The sequence below is a fragment of the Bombyx mori genome, chromosome 25 (genome assembly GCF_030269925.1).
Source record: "Bombyx mori chromosome 25, ASM3026992v2".
In the NCBI taxonomy this organism is placed as follows: domain Eukaryota; kingdom Metazoa; phylum Arthropoda; class Insecta; order Lepidoptera; family Bombycidae; genus Bombyx; species Bombyx mori.
This window is the reverse complement of record NC_085131.1, coordinates 4,152,542-4,166,618: the sequence shown is the minus strand read 5'-3', so window position 1 is coordinate 4,166,618 and position 14,077 is coordinate 4,152,542. Positions and strand designations below refer to the sequence as shown.

The window sequence follows — 14,077 nt, the reverse complement described above, 5'->3', positions numbered from 1 at the left end:
GAGCCAAATATTATGGAGGAAATGAAAGCACGGAGGCTCGGGTGGCTTGGGCGTGTAGTGTGGATAGAGCAGGATTGGGTTGTGAAGCAGACGCGGATGTACCTAAAGGACGCTGCCCTGTAGGGAGGCCTAAGTATGGCTGGTCTGACGCTGACGAAGGGGATCTACGCGAGTTCCAAGTGCCGAACTGGCAAAATGATGCGCAGCGCTGAGATGAATGGCGGCATTTACTGTCGGAGGCCAAGACCCATTTCGGAGTCATAGCGCCAACGCAGTAGTAGTAATAGTAGTAGCGGCTTTTTGCTCGTTTTCTAACAATGTCTACAATTTATATATTCAGTATAACTTTGGATATTTAAGTCTCTTGTGAATGTGTATAATAAATACTAGCGCACTGCGACGGCCAACCTATTTTGCTGGTGGAATTTGATGGTTGTTGACCATTTTGTAATCCCGCACCGTTAGGTATCACCACCCTGCCTATTTCTGCCGTCAAGCAGTAATGCACTGCAGTTTGAAGAGTCGAACAGTTGCGTACCATAAGGTTAAGGCTTTGAATTCATGTCTCAATACGGTAGCGACATTTACGTCATTAATGTCTACGAGCTCCGGTAACCACTTACCAACAGGTGGGCCGTGGGCTAGTTCGCTCGTCCATGAAATAAAAAAAGAATTTTAAAAATAATATAAAGATAATAACTGGAAACAAATCAAGCACACTCACACGGCCTCAATTTAGAATTCGCTATGTTATGGCTACCAGAGACTGTTATAGATATTTATATATATTTAAATATATACATTTACACCCAGACAAAGAGCATGGGAATTGAACCCACGACCCTCGGTGCAACGATCAGGCGCGTTTACTACTGCACCACCGCGTCATTCAGTCCGAATTAACATTAAAAAGCTGTGTTGAGCAACAGAGACATTTTTAATGAAAATGTTTCGAGTTATAAGTCTCCATATTTGTTCATCGTTCCCGGGGGACGAGAACTTTAGATTATAAATCATACACAAACACTTAACTTTGGATATTCAGCGGTAAACAACGACTTGGCTCTGCCCCTGGAATTGCGGAAGTCCATGGGCAACGGTAACCACTCACCATCAGGCGGGCCGTATGCTCGTCTGCCTACAAAAGCAATAAAAAAATTAAAAAAACACCTAAAATTTCAGTTCACTCACATCTACTTTGGGTATTCCTGGAATAACGTATCGAACGTAGCCCGTCAGTATGGAGCGGTCCTTCGCTCCCTACCATCACATCCAGGCGAAGGGACGCTTCCCCTCCACCAGACAAAAGAAATGCTGCACTATTTGTTATCTTCCGCTGGACGACCGGCAGACAGAATGCAAAGTGCTGAGCATCTTCTCAAGATATACGACACTTTGCTCAAGCATCCTGATGCCTTTTTGGATGAAGAGGTACGTTCATATTGATTCCTGTGGCTCCGAGAAGTTGTAAAAGTCCTCAATAGTACTCCTCCATTGCGATCAACCCTGAATCTCGCATTTAATTTACCTCATTATCTTCTCGGGGCTCCCGGTTGGCTGGATGGTCACTTGATTCGGTCCCCGGCCAAACGTTTGACTGAATCAGTTCCACCAGCAACATCTTATCTGAAAGTCAATCATAACTTCGTAGCAGCATTTCAACAGTTGTATGGTAGAGTAGATACATTTAAGTATCGTGCCAGAAGGCATTGAGTGAACCGTGGAGGCAGGGTCTTGCAAGGACCTGGGTTTGCCACAAAATTTTTTGAAGAATGCCAGGATTTGGTGTTTCCCACGATTTGCGTTAAAAAGAATAATGTATTGAAATAATATATCTTTTATATGTATATTAGTTAGAAACAAAAACCATACTAACTACACATTACCTCTGAAATACGACAAGTATACCGAATTAATAAATCAGCAAATTATTACAACTATCAAAATAATTTTCAGAAAGTCTACGATCTTCAAAACTCGATAGCAGAGACAGCCGGAATGCGAACCAACCTCGACACACATTTCCACGAGTTTACAGTCAAAACGAAACCAGCGAGAGAAGACAGTGCTGCACATTTTGATCTTCAGTCAGGTCCTATTGGATCTGAGGAGTGGATGCTGACGTCAGCCGGCACTGAATTACTCGCTAGAACGGGAAACGCTACCGTTGTTGCAGTATTGTATCACAATTTGGGAACAAGATTACCTTCTTTAAGGCGATCTGTAGAGTATAAGTGAGTTTCTCAATTTCTGTGTTTTCCCGATTTTTCTTCTATTGCCAAATGTGTCAACTAAAGAAACAAAAAAATTATAAATGACTCTCAAATTCAATAGATAAAGAAAGAGGTGCTCCGGCCTAGAATTTTTCGCTAAAACAAATAACTATTAAAGCGACATAAGATAAAGACAAATCTATTGCTATGCTTCAGTACCACTAAAATCAATCATTTATCGTTCATCTTTTCCATCTAATATTTCTAGAATATTTTCTTCAATTTCTGTTCTACTTTTCTTTTCTTGTACCTTTTAGCATTCATGTTTATTTTTAAGTTGTGCATTATTTTGTTTATTTTTATTTCAACGACATTCATCACGTTATTTCTAGCCAGTCGTCTTCTAGGAGCGGTCGTGAAATGGAGTATCTGGTGTCATCCCAACAGATCCAATTGTACGCCACTGGTCCCGGAGTCGACAATAGCTTACAACATACGGTGAACCTATTATTCACTCATGTCAAGAACTATAGCGCTGTTGGTGAGGAAGATGAATTTTAAATCAATTTATTCCATTTCTTTAACCTAAACCCCGAACCTAAAATCGGTACGAATGGAAATTTTTGTAAGAATGACATGTCAACTCAAGTCTCGATGACTCCGTTTGTCGTGAATCAGATTTTGCAGAGCTGTAAGCGCATCTTGTGCAAGTCCCGAATCAATTTCGATAAGAGGAAAGCTTGAGATTTTTCAAATTGTATTCCAAATGGGTGTTTGAGCCAATTTAAAAAGACCGCAAGGGCTATCAGTGAATCATGAAAGAGTAGTAGAGATCTCTTGTTAAGTTCTGCACTAAAAGGTGAAATTTCTTCATTTAACTCGATTCCACTCGACATTAATCCTTGATTCTCAGCATCAAAACTCGCCTGTGGTCTTCGCACTCCGTCTGACCCAAGAACATGGATCACCAAAGCTTGTGAAGTGAAAGTTCCTGAAGCAACGCACGTGGCTTGCAAATGTCGAGGGCTTGGTACATATGCACTATTCACGATAGCCAGATCTACGTTGGTAAGCATCACATTTTGTTCGGATATTAAGTTACAACATAGGCCGTAGGGACAGTAAAATTCTAAATTGAACCCGTCAAACGAAAATGTCTTAATATTGTAATTTATTTAACAATCGCCCAAATGGACTCAACAAAAGCTACAAAAAATGAAGATTGAGAAGATTCTTAATTTTACAGACCGAGGCAGAAAAGGACCTGCGCGGTATTGTGAAGATAACGGTCAGTCTGGGAGGAGCGATGTGCTTAGCTGCAGCAGCTTTGCAACTGCTGGCACTGATTGCTGGGACTAAGGCGAAGCTACCTGTACTACTGAAAGCTGCGACTGCGGGGACTCACTCAGCTGCGATGCTGACCCTGCTAGAGTGTGACACAAGACAGGTTTGTAGCGAAATTCATACACCACAAATATGAAATATCGTTCCTCGGATAATCTAAGTTTTAAAATTTCAAGTTAGGTAACTTCTAACCAGATATGTGTGATGATTGATCGCCGGACATAATAATAATCAAATTCAATTCAATTTTCAATTCCTTCTGCTTCTCGGGCTTGCTTTTTTTAAGGGATTTTATGACCTGGTAACTAAGACGTTTAGGTCATGTCTTATTTTAATTTTAATTCTTATTTTTATGAAAAATATGGAGTGAAACGAAATGAAGATGATCAATTTGAGACATTAATCAACTGGGATGAAATTAAATGAAATGAGATGTGATGATATAGGATGAAATATAATCCCCGTAAAATGTGGTAATTTACTGAGATTTTTTTCAGTGGACTTTTTGGAGAATCCCGAGAAGTTACGTCCAGCGGCTTTGTTTCATTTTCCCACATTTGTGCACTTTCACAAATATTAAACCACCGTTATTACACATTTAAACCTGATATGTACGTCTCTGGTACCCATAACACAGGGAATCCTAATTTGGATCAGACGACCGTGCGTGATCTGTTCCCAATTATTTACTTATTTGAATCGATTACATGTTCTAGTTGGCCATATGGACGTTATTTTAAATGCTTTGACCTCATATATAAAGGAGGGTCGTGATCTCAATCCTTTATTTACGCATACAAAAAGTAGCGTATATAAAAAACTAAGACTTGTCAATTATCCCGTGTCCAGGATGAAGCGTGTCCGGGTACTCTGGGATGGGTGTGCGCGGCGTGCTGGTGCGCGGGGTGCGCGGCGCTTTGTGCGCAGCCACTACTGCTGCAGGCCGAGCTCGCTGGTAGAGCTCAGAAGGCACCGTCTGTCGGACTACTTGCCGGTGAGCTACCTGCACTTAGAAACGATCAGTGATAAGATTCACGATTGACTTCCACGGTGAAGGAATAACATCGTGTAATAAAAATCAAACCCGCAAAATTATAATTTGTGTAATTACTGTTGATAGGACCTCTTGTGAGTCCTCGCGGGTAAGTACCACCGCCCTGCCAATTTCTGCCGTGAAGCGGTAATCCGTCGTTATCAGAGATAACATCGCACCGCCCACCACCAGAGTAGAGTTCATCTATACTACCTGGACCCACTGCATTCACCCACAGTGCGTTTCCAGGGATTTTTTTTGCCACGTACTATCCGACTTTGGAATGAGCTCCCCTCCATGGTGTTTCCCGAGCGTTATGACATATCCCTCTTCAAACGAGGCTTGTGGAGAGACTTTACGGAAATAAAATGATACACGATTGACTTCCACGGTGAAAGAATAACATCGTGTAATAAAAATGAAACCCGCAAAATTATAATTTACGTAATTACTGGTGGTAGGACCACTTGTGAGTCCGCGCTGATGGGTACCACCACCCTGCCAATTTCTGCCGTGAAGTAGTAATGCGTTTCGGTTTGAAGGGTGGGGCAGCCGTTGTAACTATACTTGAGACCTTAGAACTTATATCGCAAGGTGGGTGGCGCATTTACGTTGTGGATGTCTATGGGCTCCAGTAACCACTTAGCACCGAGTGGGCTGTGATCTCGTCCACCCATCTAAGCAATAAAAAAAAGACACAAGACGAAAATATGCTATTTGGTAAACTGGGTGTTTGTATTTAAAGGTGTGTGCACATTGTCGTGGCTGACGGCACGGATATGGGGCGGCGCGCCCCTGCAAGTGGGGGCGGGTGCGGCCGCAGTGTGCGCGGCAGGATGCGCGCTACTCGCCTCTCTCTGCTTGGCGCTAGCACTGTGCGCCGCTGCGAGACTGCGAGCCATCTCACACAAGGTCCCCGCTGATAGGAGAAGCTATATCAATGACAGGTTAGAATCAAAGTGAATAATTACCAAGAAGAATAGGTACTTACATGGTTTATATTACTGGTGCTAGGACCTCTTGTGAGTCCGCGCGGGTAGGTACCACCGCTCTGCCTGTTTCTGCCGTAAAGCAGTAGTACGTTTCGGTTTGAAGGGCGGGGAAGCCGTTGTAACTGTGCTGAGACCTTAGAATTTATGTCTCGGGGTGGATGGCGCATTTACGTTATAGATGTCTATGGGCTCCAGTAACCACTTAACACCAGGTAGGCTGTGAGCTCGTCCATCCACCTAAGCAATAAAAAAAAACCACCTTGAGATATGAGTTCTAACGTCTCAGTGTAGTTATAACGGCTACCCCACTCTTCAAACCGAAGCGCATTGCTCTTTCTTTTTCCTACCTATGCTGATAGCCTTGAGAGGCTATTTCAGCTTCACCCTAACGTTAGGTGAGCTCACGGGGCTCAAACCGGAGTATTGCTAACACTGGCCCTATCAAGAGCAGTGCTTCGCAGTATCCACCACCGGATCGGAAACGCGACCCACTGAGAAGATCCGGCGAGAAACTCGGTGGGCTGTGTCTATGGGTTAAAAGCGCATTGCTAATTTTCCTTAACTGTTCCACTTTTCAGAGGGCGCGTCGTTCGTCACACATTAATACTTCTAGTGTCAACATCGGCAGCTCAAGCAGCGGGTGTGGCTTACGCACAGCCCGGGGAACGGACTGTGGCGCACGTCGCCGCGCTATCCATCGCAGCCCTGGCCAACGTATGTACACCCTACGACGGATCCATCAGATTGAATAACATTTGCATTAGACGCCTTCAGCTCTAACACTAGAAACAGGCTTAGGGACTCTGGTAACCGTTTTCGTCGAACTCAACAAAGAGGTCGACGTGCAACCTAACCTAAACATCAGCCCGCTGAGTTTCTCGCCGGATCTTCTCAGCGGGTCGCGATTCCGATCCGGTAGTAGATTCATTCGCGAAACAATTACTCTTGAGTTGTTAGCAATTGGCAGCTGTTAACAATCCCACCCCTCCTGGCTGAGCCTTTGCTGGCCCGACATTAGCCGCCGATTTAAGCGTCATTTTTGCAACATTACGCGAGAGCCAATTAAAGTTTAAAAAATTGGAAAAAAAAATTATAGCCATAAAACTTCTTCAGCTATTTTAATGGGGTATACTTAATTCAAGTTCAATTCAAAACATCTCTTTGTTGATACTAATACTAAATAAAAGGGACCTTTAAGTAATTACAAAGATAAATTTTGCGTATTAAACGAAATATCGCATAAATCTCTTTTCACTTCTCGATATTGAAATCGCGATTCTAATAATATATAATAACAAATTATATATTAATATATTATATTTATAATTATATTTAATAATTTTATATTTGGTATAAAATGATTAATTAAACTGCTTACAAAGATTACGGTAATTATTTATAACGTAATATAAACAATTTATAAGTAGCATCGAACGTTGAATTTTAAGGGTCTTGTTATAAATTAAATATCCTATTCATTTTCATTTTTGAAAAGCGAAAATAATTAAAATTTCTCTATTCATATTATCAGGGTATAGCGATGCTGGCTTGCTACGTGATAAGAGATGAAGAGTGTCTGCGTTCAGTCCGAAAAGTCCTGACACTGACTCCGGCTCGAGACTGGAGAGATGAACCCACCGGAGATACCTCGCTGAGTTGTAAGTGTTGTAGTTATTTATTTGTTTATCAAATAGTTTTTTTTTTCACTAAAACTAAGCAATCGGTTAGATATCATATTTTATTTTAAACATTGATAAATTTGGATTAATAGTCTGCTTAGTGAGATTTTTTTAACGTTCTCGATCGCGTAAAAGTTAACTCAAATTTGTATGGAGTTGGAATGTTTGCCTACGTTTACCTCTAGGATCGTTGTTCCAACTTCATACAAATTCGAGTTAACTTTTGCACAATCGAGAAATTCAAAAAGTCGCACTAAGCACACAGGAACTTAATTATAAACCATATGCATGAAATAGACTAATTTAGTTTGGTATACGTATGTATATTGAAATTAATCTTTCTTATACCTTTAAACGAGCAATTTTTGTATATATAATCTGAATCTCGGAAACGGCTCCAACGATTTTCATAAAATTTTGTATACAGGGGATTTCGGGGGCGACAAATCGATCTAGCTACGATTTATTTTCAGAAAATGTTGTTTTATTCGTGTTTTCAATAATCAACTCTTCCCGACATCTATTGGCGAATAATAATACTATTTTTCTTAATTGAGGGCAGCTAACCGCTTTAAAGATACAACAAGATGGTGTTATCAAAAAAAAAAACCGAGCGAAACTCGGTCATCATCTATTTACTTTAATTATCGATGTCCGTGTAAGGCTCAAACAAACTGGATCATGCAATAAGTTATTTTTAATGTTTCATTGATTTGATATACTTTAATCGCATCTAACCATTCTAGTATACATAAAACAAGGAGGTGAAGTTGAGAGTCGCGGCGGCGTCGGCATATTTGAAAGCACATCGTCACCGGTTTCACCAATTTCCTCATACTGGCGAGCTCCTGGACTTGAAAGCCCTACTAGATTACACAGGTAACCATCACACATCACTTGACAAAATTGTTTATTCAACTAATGCATATTGTTAAAAGTAGAATCAAGGAGAACATTTCGTCTTCTCGCATTAAAACTGTATAATCTCAAAACTTACTAATTTTACAGGAGAGTGTTTTAAAGGTTTAACGCTCATTGGAACGAAGTTCCTTACGGCAGGCTTGGAGGAAACAGGGATTTTGCTGCGCGACTATGAAAAATGTGTGAACTGACATACTAAAAGATTCCGTATATTAACTCAAATTGGAATATTTTTGGAAATTGTACACTTTTAATGCGAAAAGACGATATATTTCATTTGTTCTAGGCGTCAATCGACTCCAGACAGTCGTGCCGACATCGTCCGTTGTGTAGAATATAAGTGTCCAGTGAGAGGGCCATCGGGTGGACAAGCTGTCTGCGACCTCATCCCTCGCGGCGAGTACGACGCACGTGTGTGTCTAGAGCTCGGTGTGATGCGCCCTCCACCGCCCCCCACCCTCCTCACCTGCTCCCTCGACATCGAACCCAACAAGCGAATCGTCCACCCCACCGACACGTGCACCATTTGCGTCCACTCCAATCCGGACGTCTCTAAAATTCCCTCGCCTCCAATCAAAAGCTGCCTCAAAAAAAATAAGAATCTATCTTCGAGCTCCTCCCTGCCATCCATCGAGGCCAGCAAATCCGATATCGACCAGATCAACAGAGAATGGAAGAAAGCCTACGATTCCCCGGAAACTGATAAAATGCTCAACAAAATCTCGAGCGATCTGGATTTTCTATTGAATAGGAATCAAGAGAGCAAAGCCGCTCTCGACCAAATAGAAGAGGCTCCGACTTAGTGTCCATCTGAGGCTTAGTTTAGTCTAAGGAAACGAATAAAATGGAAACAGGGGTGCGTTACGCCAGATAGTTAATTGTAAATAGTTAAACATTGTATCCAGATATAGGTATAAACGTTTTAATCTATGTATGATTGTAACGTGTTTTATGTGGGCATTAAATAAGAATGATTTTATTTATCCAATTCTAAAAAAAGACTAATGGAACAGAGAGTCGATAAGTTTAAAGGATATATATTTTTAAAGGTATTTAAACATTGACGGATCTAAAGTGTTTCTAAATGCCCTAGAAAACTAATGTCCCGCTAATGTTCCGATATTAATAAATTTTCTATTTTAGTTTGATCAGAGCACATACTTACAGACTTACATACAATTCTGTGTTATATGGATGACATAACTCACATCGTGATGTGGTTTTTGGTAATAATTACAAGGAGGTATACAGTGAGTTAGTTCAGCCATCTAGTGCACTAAACATACTTTCAATTTATAGGCACATAAAACTTTGTACTAATTTGACCGGGACTCGAAAACGTCCACATAAAATGTAACGTAAGTAACTATAAGAAATCTTTACGTATACTAGTCAATGTACTTAAAATGTACAATACATAACTTAGGATAGCATTACGATCATTATCGACGGTATATTCTGATGGAATGACACTTTAATAGTAAATTTCATAAAGAATTGTCATAATATTTGTTTTAATTATTTTTCTCGATATGCAATTGATATCTATGTAGTTTTAAGTTAGCAACAATCTGTGTGCTTAGTGCGAGTTTTGTAACGTTCTCGATAGCGAGCCAGTTTGCTCAAATTTGTATGCAATTGGAACAGCGCCCCTAGCGGCAAACGTACCCGGTGTTATTTTGTGAGTGCGAGTTCATATTAACGTTGTGATCTCGTAACCGAGTAATTTTACCGAAATGAGTACCACGAATGACATTTGTGCGAGTGCGTGTTGCAAATTAGTGGATTTTAACGTTTCGATCGAGTATTTCTTTAGTAGTTCTATTTTTCAAACTAGAGAGGCAAAAGTATCATGCCATAGAGCCTAACCTTTTTTTTATGAAAAATGATAATATGGAGTGAAATGGATTTGATTAATTTGAAACATTAATCAATTGGCATGGGAATGAAATGAAATGAGATCAGATAATATGGGATAAAATATAATCTCAGTAAAATGCTGATTATTTACTGAGATTCACCTCTACTAATACAAACGTTTTTCAAAATTAGTTTCTCTTTTCCGTTTGTGTTCACGATTTTAACTGATTCTAGAATAAAAACTATAATCACATACAAATCTAATTCAATAAAGACTAAATTTACTCCGGATTCAGTGAGACTTACACAAACCCTGATTTACTATTAGAAGTAAAATTAAGAAAGACTAAAACAATAGGCCCAATAGCATTAGGCTACTATATTCGATAAACAATTGAACAACGAAATGTATAGAGTTTTTAGTGTTTAATTTTTATTCGACCAATTGTTATGAAGACTAAATTTAGCGCAATATTTAACATTTAAACTGGAATAATCGTTAATGGAGTATCTGACAGCAAACAGTGCACATGCAGAGGCAGTTAAGGGTATATATAGATCAGATTAATAATTGGCACAATTAAAATTTCATTGTAAAAGTTGAAGAAACTAAGAAAACGCGTTGTTACAATATTTCGTATTTGGGACTAAATGTCTAGCAGTTGATGACAATTATACTCTATTCCAATTACGAAGTCCCATGAGACAGATGTTATTATTATGTTATTGTGTGTGTGTGTGTGTGTGTGTGTATTAATTGTATAATGATGTAGAATGATCGTGTCTTTTTTAAATGATATTTACGACCATGACCAAAAAATGATTTTTATTTTAATTATATAGATTATGCGAAACGTAAAGGGTTAGGTTCTAAGAAGTGTCAAAATAGATGAGGGATTTTATGACCTGGTAACTGAGACCTTTAAGTCATGTCTTATTTTAATTTATATTCATATTTTATGAAAAATGATATTAAGGAGTGAAATGAAATGAAGATGATTAATATGAGACATTAATCAACTGGGATGAAATTAAATGAAATGAAATGGGATGAAATATAATCTCAGTAAAATGGTGGTCATTTACTAAGATTTTTTCAGTGGACTTTTTGGAGGATCCTGAGAAGTTACGTCCAGCGGCTCTGTTTCATTTTCCCACATTTGTGCACTTTCACAGATATTAAACAGTTAATAAACCACCATTATTACACATTTAAACCCGAAGAAACACTAAATAGACAAAATAAAACAAATCGCACAACTTCACTCCTCGCGTTCCCGCCAAAAAGTCCTGTCAAAATAGACACTTCGTAATTGTAATAGAGTAAAGAACGGATCTGCGGATGCGTCAGCATTTTAATTTTCAAAAAAAAGGTACTTTAAAGTACTATTTATGTACACCTTGGGTTTTCTCAATATAGATGTGGACGCGAACTATTAAATTTAAAAAATTATAATGTGATAGTATTTTAATAAACTGTTTTTTTTTTCATGAACTATTAAGTTTTATTGTGTAGTGATTTTTTGTAAATTTTTGTGTTCGTTCCACTATATAGCTGTTTTGGAGAAATTACGGTATTATTTCATGTATACGGTATCATTAAGTATTTTGGAAGCTGTTATTAATTTTTAGTTTTTTTTTTTGTAAAATAATGATAATCATCAAAGTACGCTAACATTACAGTTTATGACGAAACATTATTTTAAGCGTTTAATACCTATTTATGTTTAATATCTTTCACATCTTAGTTATAATGCAAACAATATGGCCGGTATATATGTATTTAATATCTAATTAGCTTTCTTACATGGAGTACTTAAAGAACTACATACTATCCTTATGTATGTACTTCCTTAGTAGTAATAGTTCCATTTTTCCAACAGGAACGCCCAAAGTATCATATCATACAGCCTAATATTTTTACCTAACTAATATACCTGTTTCAAGCTAAATATAAGAACTTGATATTTAAGACAGAAAAGAAATACGTTGCTTGTTTTTATCAAATCTAATTGTTTTTAATATTTTATATTTATATAATTTTTATATTTTAGTAATTTATATTGCGTTAAAGATTGGGCTCAAATAGCTTTCAATGTTATAAATTTGAATTCAAAATTATTAGAGGTTCTTTACATTGTTAAGCATTCGTAGACTCATCATGTATTAGATAAGAAATGTGTAAAAAATACTATATAAATAATAATAATAATAATAATAAATATAATATGTAAATAAAACTAATTTAAGAAAAGTAATCTAAGCGAATTACGGTATATTTTTATTTACAAATACATTTTTTTACCAATGATCTTTATTTGTTTTATTTTAAATGGTAGGTGCAGTATCGTAACAGACTGACTTGTGGTAACGTGGTCGTTGAAACTATTTAGATTACGATAGACTTTGGCATGTATATATTTTACGGTGTAGGTGTAGAATCTACCACCGGATCGTAAACGCGACCTACTGAGAGGATCGCTCAGAAACTCAGTGGGCTGTGTCTATGGGTCAATTTACTCGTCGAGCCCTTCGTTGCAAGCGACGACTTCGGCAAGGACGGTGACCGGTGCTTGAGGTACCTAAAAGAACTGTTAATGGATCGGGAGGATCCGTAATGACGTGTGACGTCGACTGCATGATGGAGTACCATAAACCGACTGTCGGATTGAGTATAGGATTACGCCAAGCGGCGCGCGCGACGATAACTATTATAAAAAATGCGTAGACTTCTCGCTGTGTGAAATAAACTAAATCGATAAACTAAACGAAATGTGAAATAAAAAAATAAAAAGTATCACATAAATATATGATTCGTATTTGTTTATGTATGTCTGTGCATTTAAGTATATATAAAATGAAATACTAAAAAATATGTATAGGTGAGAAGTACAAAAACAAAGGGTTTTCGTAAAATAAAAAAAAGAGTACACATATAAATATAATGGTAGGCCACAAGCCTTTAACCAATAGTTGCCGTAGATAACAAAATGAATTCGTGTGTAGATCCCAACATGACACTTGGAAATCCATACTAATATTATTTTTTTTTATTGCTTAGGTAGATGGACAAGCTCACAGCCCACCTGGTGTTAAGTGGTTACTGGAGCCCATAGACATCTACAACGTAAATGCGCCACCCACCTCGAGATATAAGTTCTAAGGTCTCAGTATAGTTACAACGGCTACCCCACCCTTCGAACCGAAACGCATTACTGCTTCACGGCGGAAATAGGCGGGGTGGTGGTACCTACCCGTGCGGACTCACAAGAGGTCCTACCACCAGTGATTACGCAAATTACAATTTTGCGGGTTTGGTTTTTATTACACGATGTTATTCCTTCACCGTGGATGTCAATCGTGAACATTTGTTGAGTACGTATTTCATTAGAAAAATTGGTACCCGCCTGCGGGATTCGAACACCGGTGCATCGCTACATTCGAATGCACCGGACGTCTTATCCTTTAGGCCACGACGACTTCAAGACGATATTAGAAGAGAGTAATTTTGCCTGTGACGTTTTCACGCGCAAACCATCGAAACAATTTTGATAACATTCAAAATGAAAACAGTTTGAACTCTGATAACTTTTATCCCCCTGCTGAACACGGATCCACGCGAATTGGTCGATCTTTCAAGTAGGTAAGTATTTTCATCGGTAGCAAACTAACAGAATTCATTCAATGTTGCACAGCGTATTTCTATGATCTCTCTCAGAAGGCATTACAACTCTCCATAAACCGGTAAATGCAAGAATATATTGACAAGCGTATTTAGTTGAATGTCAAAATTTCATTAGTAAAATTTATAATTTTGAAGTGAAACTTCTTTAGGCGCATGAGGGTAAAATTTTTACAGAACGTCACGCAGGTATGCAACGGAAGTGACGTCAAACTACTATTGAAATTAAGTACTTGTCAAATGTCAGTAGTAGTAGTTGTTGTATTTTTCCAACTGGAAAGGCAAATGTATCATACCATACAGCCTATTATTTTATAATTTTTTTGTGAAAAATGTTAATAGGAATTGAAATG

At 38.4% G+C, this 14,077-nt stretch overlaps 1 protein-coding gene and 1 long non-coding RNA gene across 6 annotated transcripts in view; one reads left to right on the top strand and one right to left on the bottom strand.

Moving 5' to 3' along the window:
• LOC101741141 (uncharacterized) overlaps positions 1–12,355 on the top strand; it is a 428,733-nt gene extending 416,378 nt beyond the window's left edge. Inside the window, exons 15-25 of one of the 3 annotated variants that reach the window (XM_021353562.3) lie at positions 1,183–1,431; positions 1,957–2,234; positions 2,606–2,754; positions 3,127–3,281; positions 3,460–3,660; positions 4,407–4,551; positions 5,336–5,537; positions 6,161–6,296; positions 7,114–7,240; positions 8,008–8,140; positions 8,469–12,355. In XM_021353562.3, coding sequence (XP_021209237.2) covers positions 1,183–1,431; positions 1,957–2,234; positions 2,606–2,754; positions 3,127–3,281; positions 3,460–3,660; positions 4,407–4,551; positions 5,336–5,537; positions 6,161–6,296; positions 7,114–7,240; positions 8,008–8,140; positions 8,469–8,985 — 2,292 coding nt within the window. In that variant the 3' untranslated portion in view covers positions 8,986–12,355. Of the gene's footprint in view, positions 1–1,182; positions 1,432–1,956; positions 2,235–2,605; positions 2,755–3,126; positions 3,282–3,459; positions 3,661–4,406; positions 4,552–5,335; positions 5,538–6,160; positions 6,297–7,113; positions 7,241–8,007; positions 8,141–8,269; positions 8,362–8,468 lie in introns of those variants that run through there. The other 2 variants (XM_021353563.3, XM_062676060.1) reach the window with 2 other exon arrangements.
• Positions 919–3,820, bottom strand: LOC119630546 (uncharacterized). Of its 3 annotated transcripts, none has more exons than XR_009976656.1 (3): positions 3,750–3,820; positions 2,207–2,291; positions 919–1,626 (listed from the first exon to the last, which is right to left on the bottom strand). It is a non-coding gene; the product is annotated as an uncharacterized LOC119630546 (long non-coding RNA). The 3 variants fall into 3 exon arrangements; XR_009976655.1 differs by having other exon boundaries at positions 2,011–2,291; positions 3,750–3,815; XR_005246294.2 differs by lacking the exon at positions 3,750–3,820 and having other exon boundaries at positions 2,207–3,441.
• Positions 12,356–14,077: the final 1,722 nt, after the last annotated feature.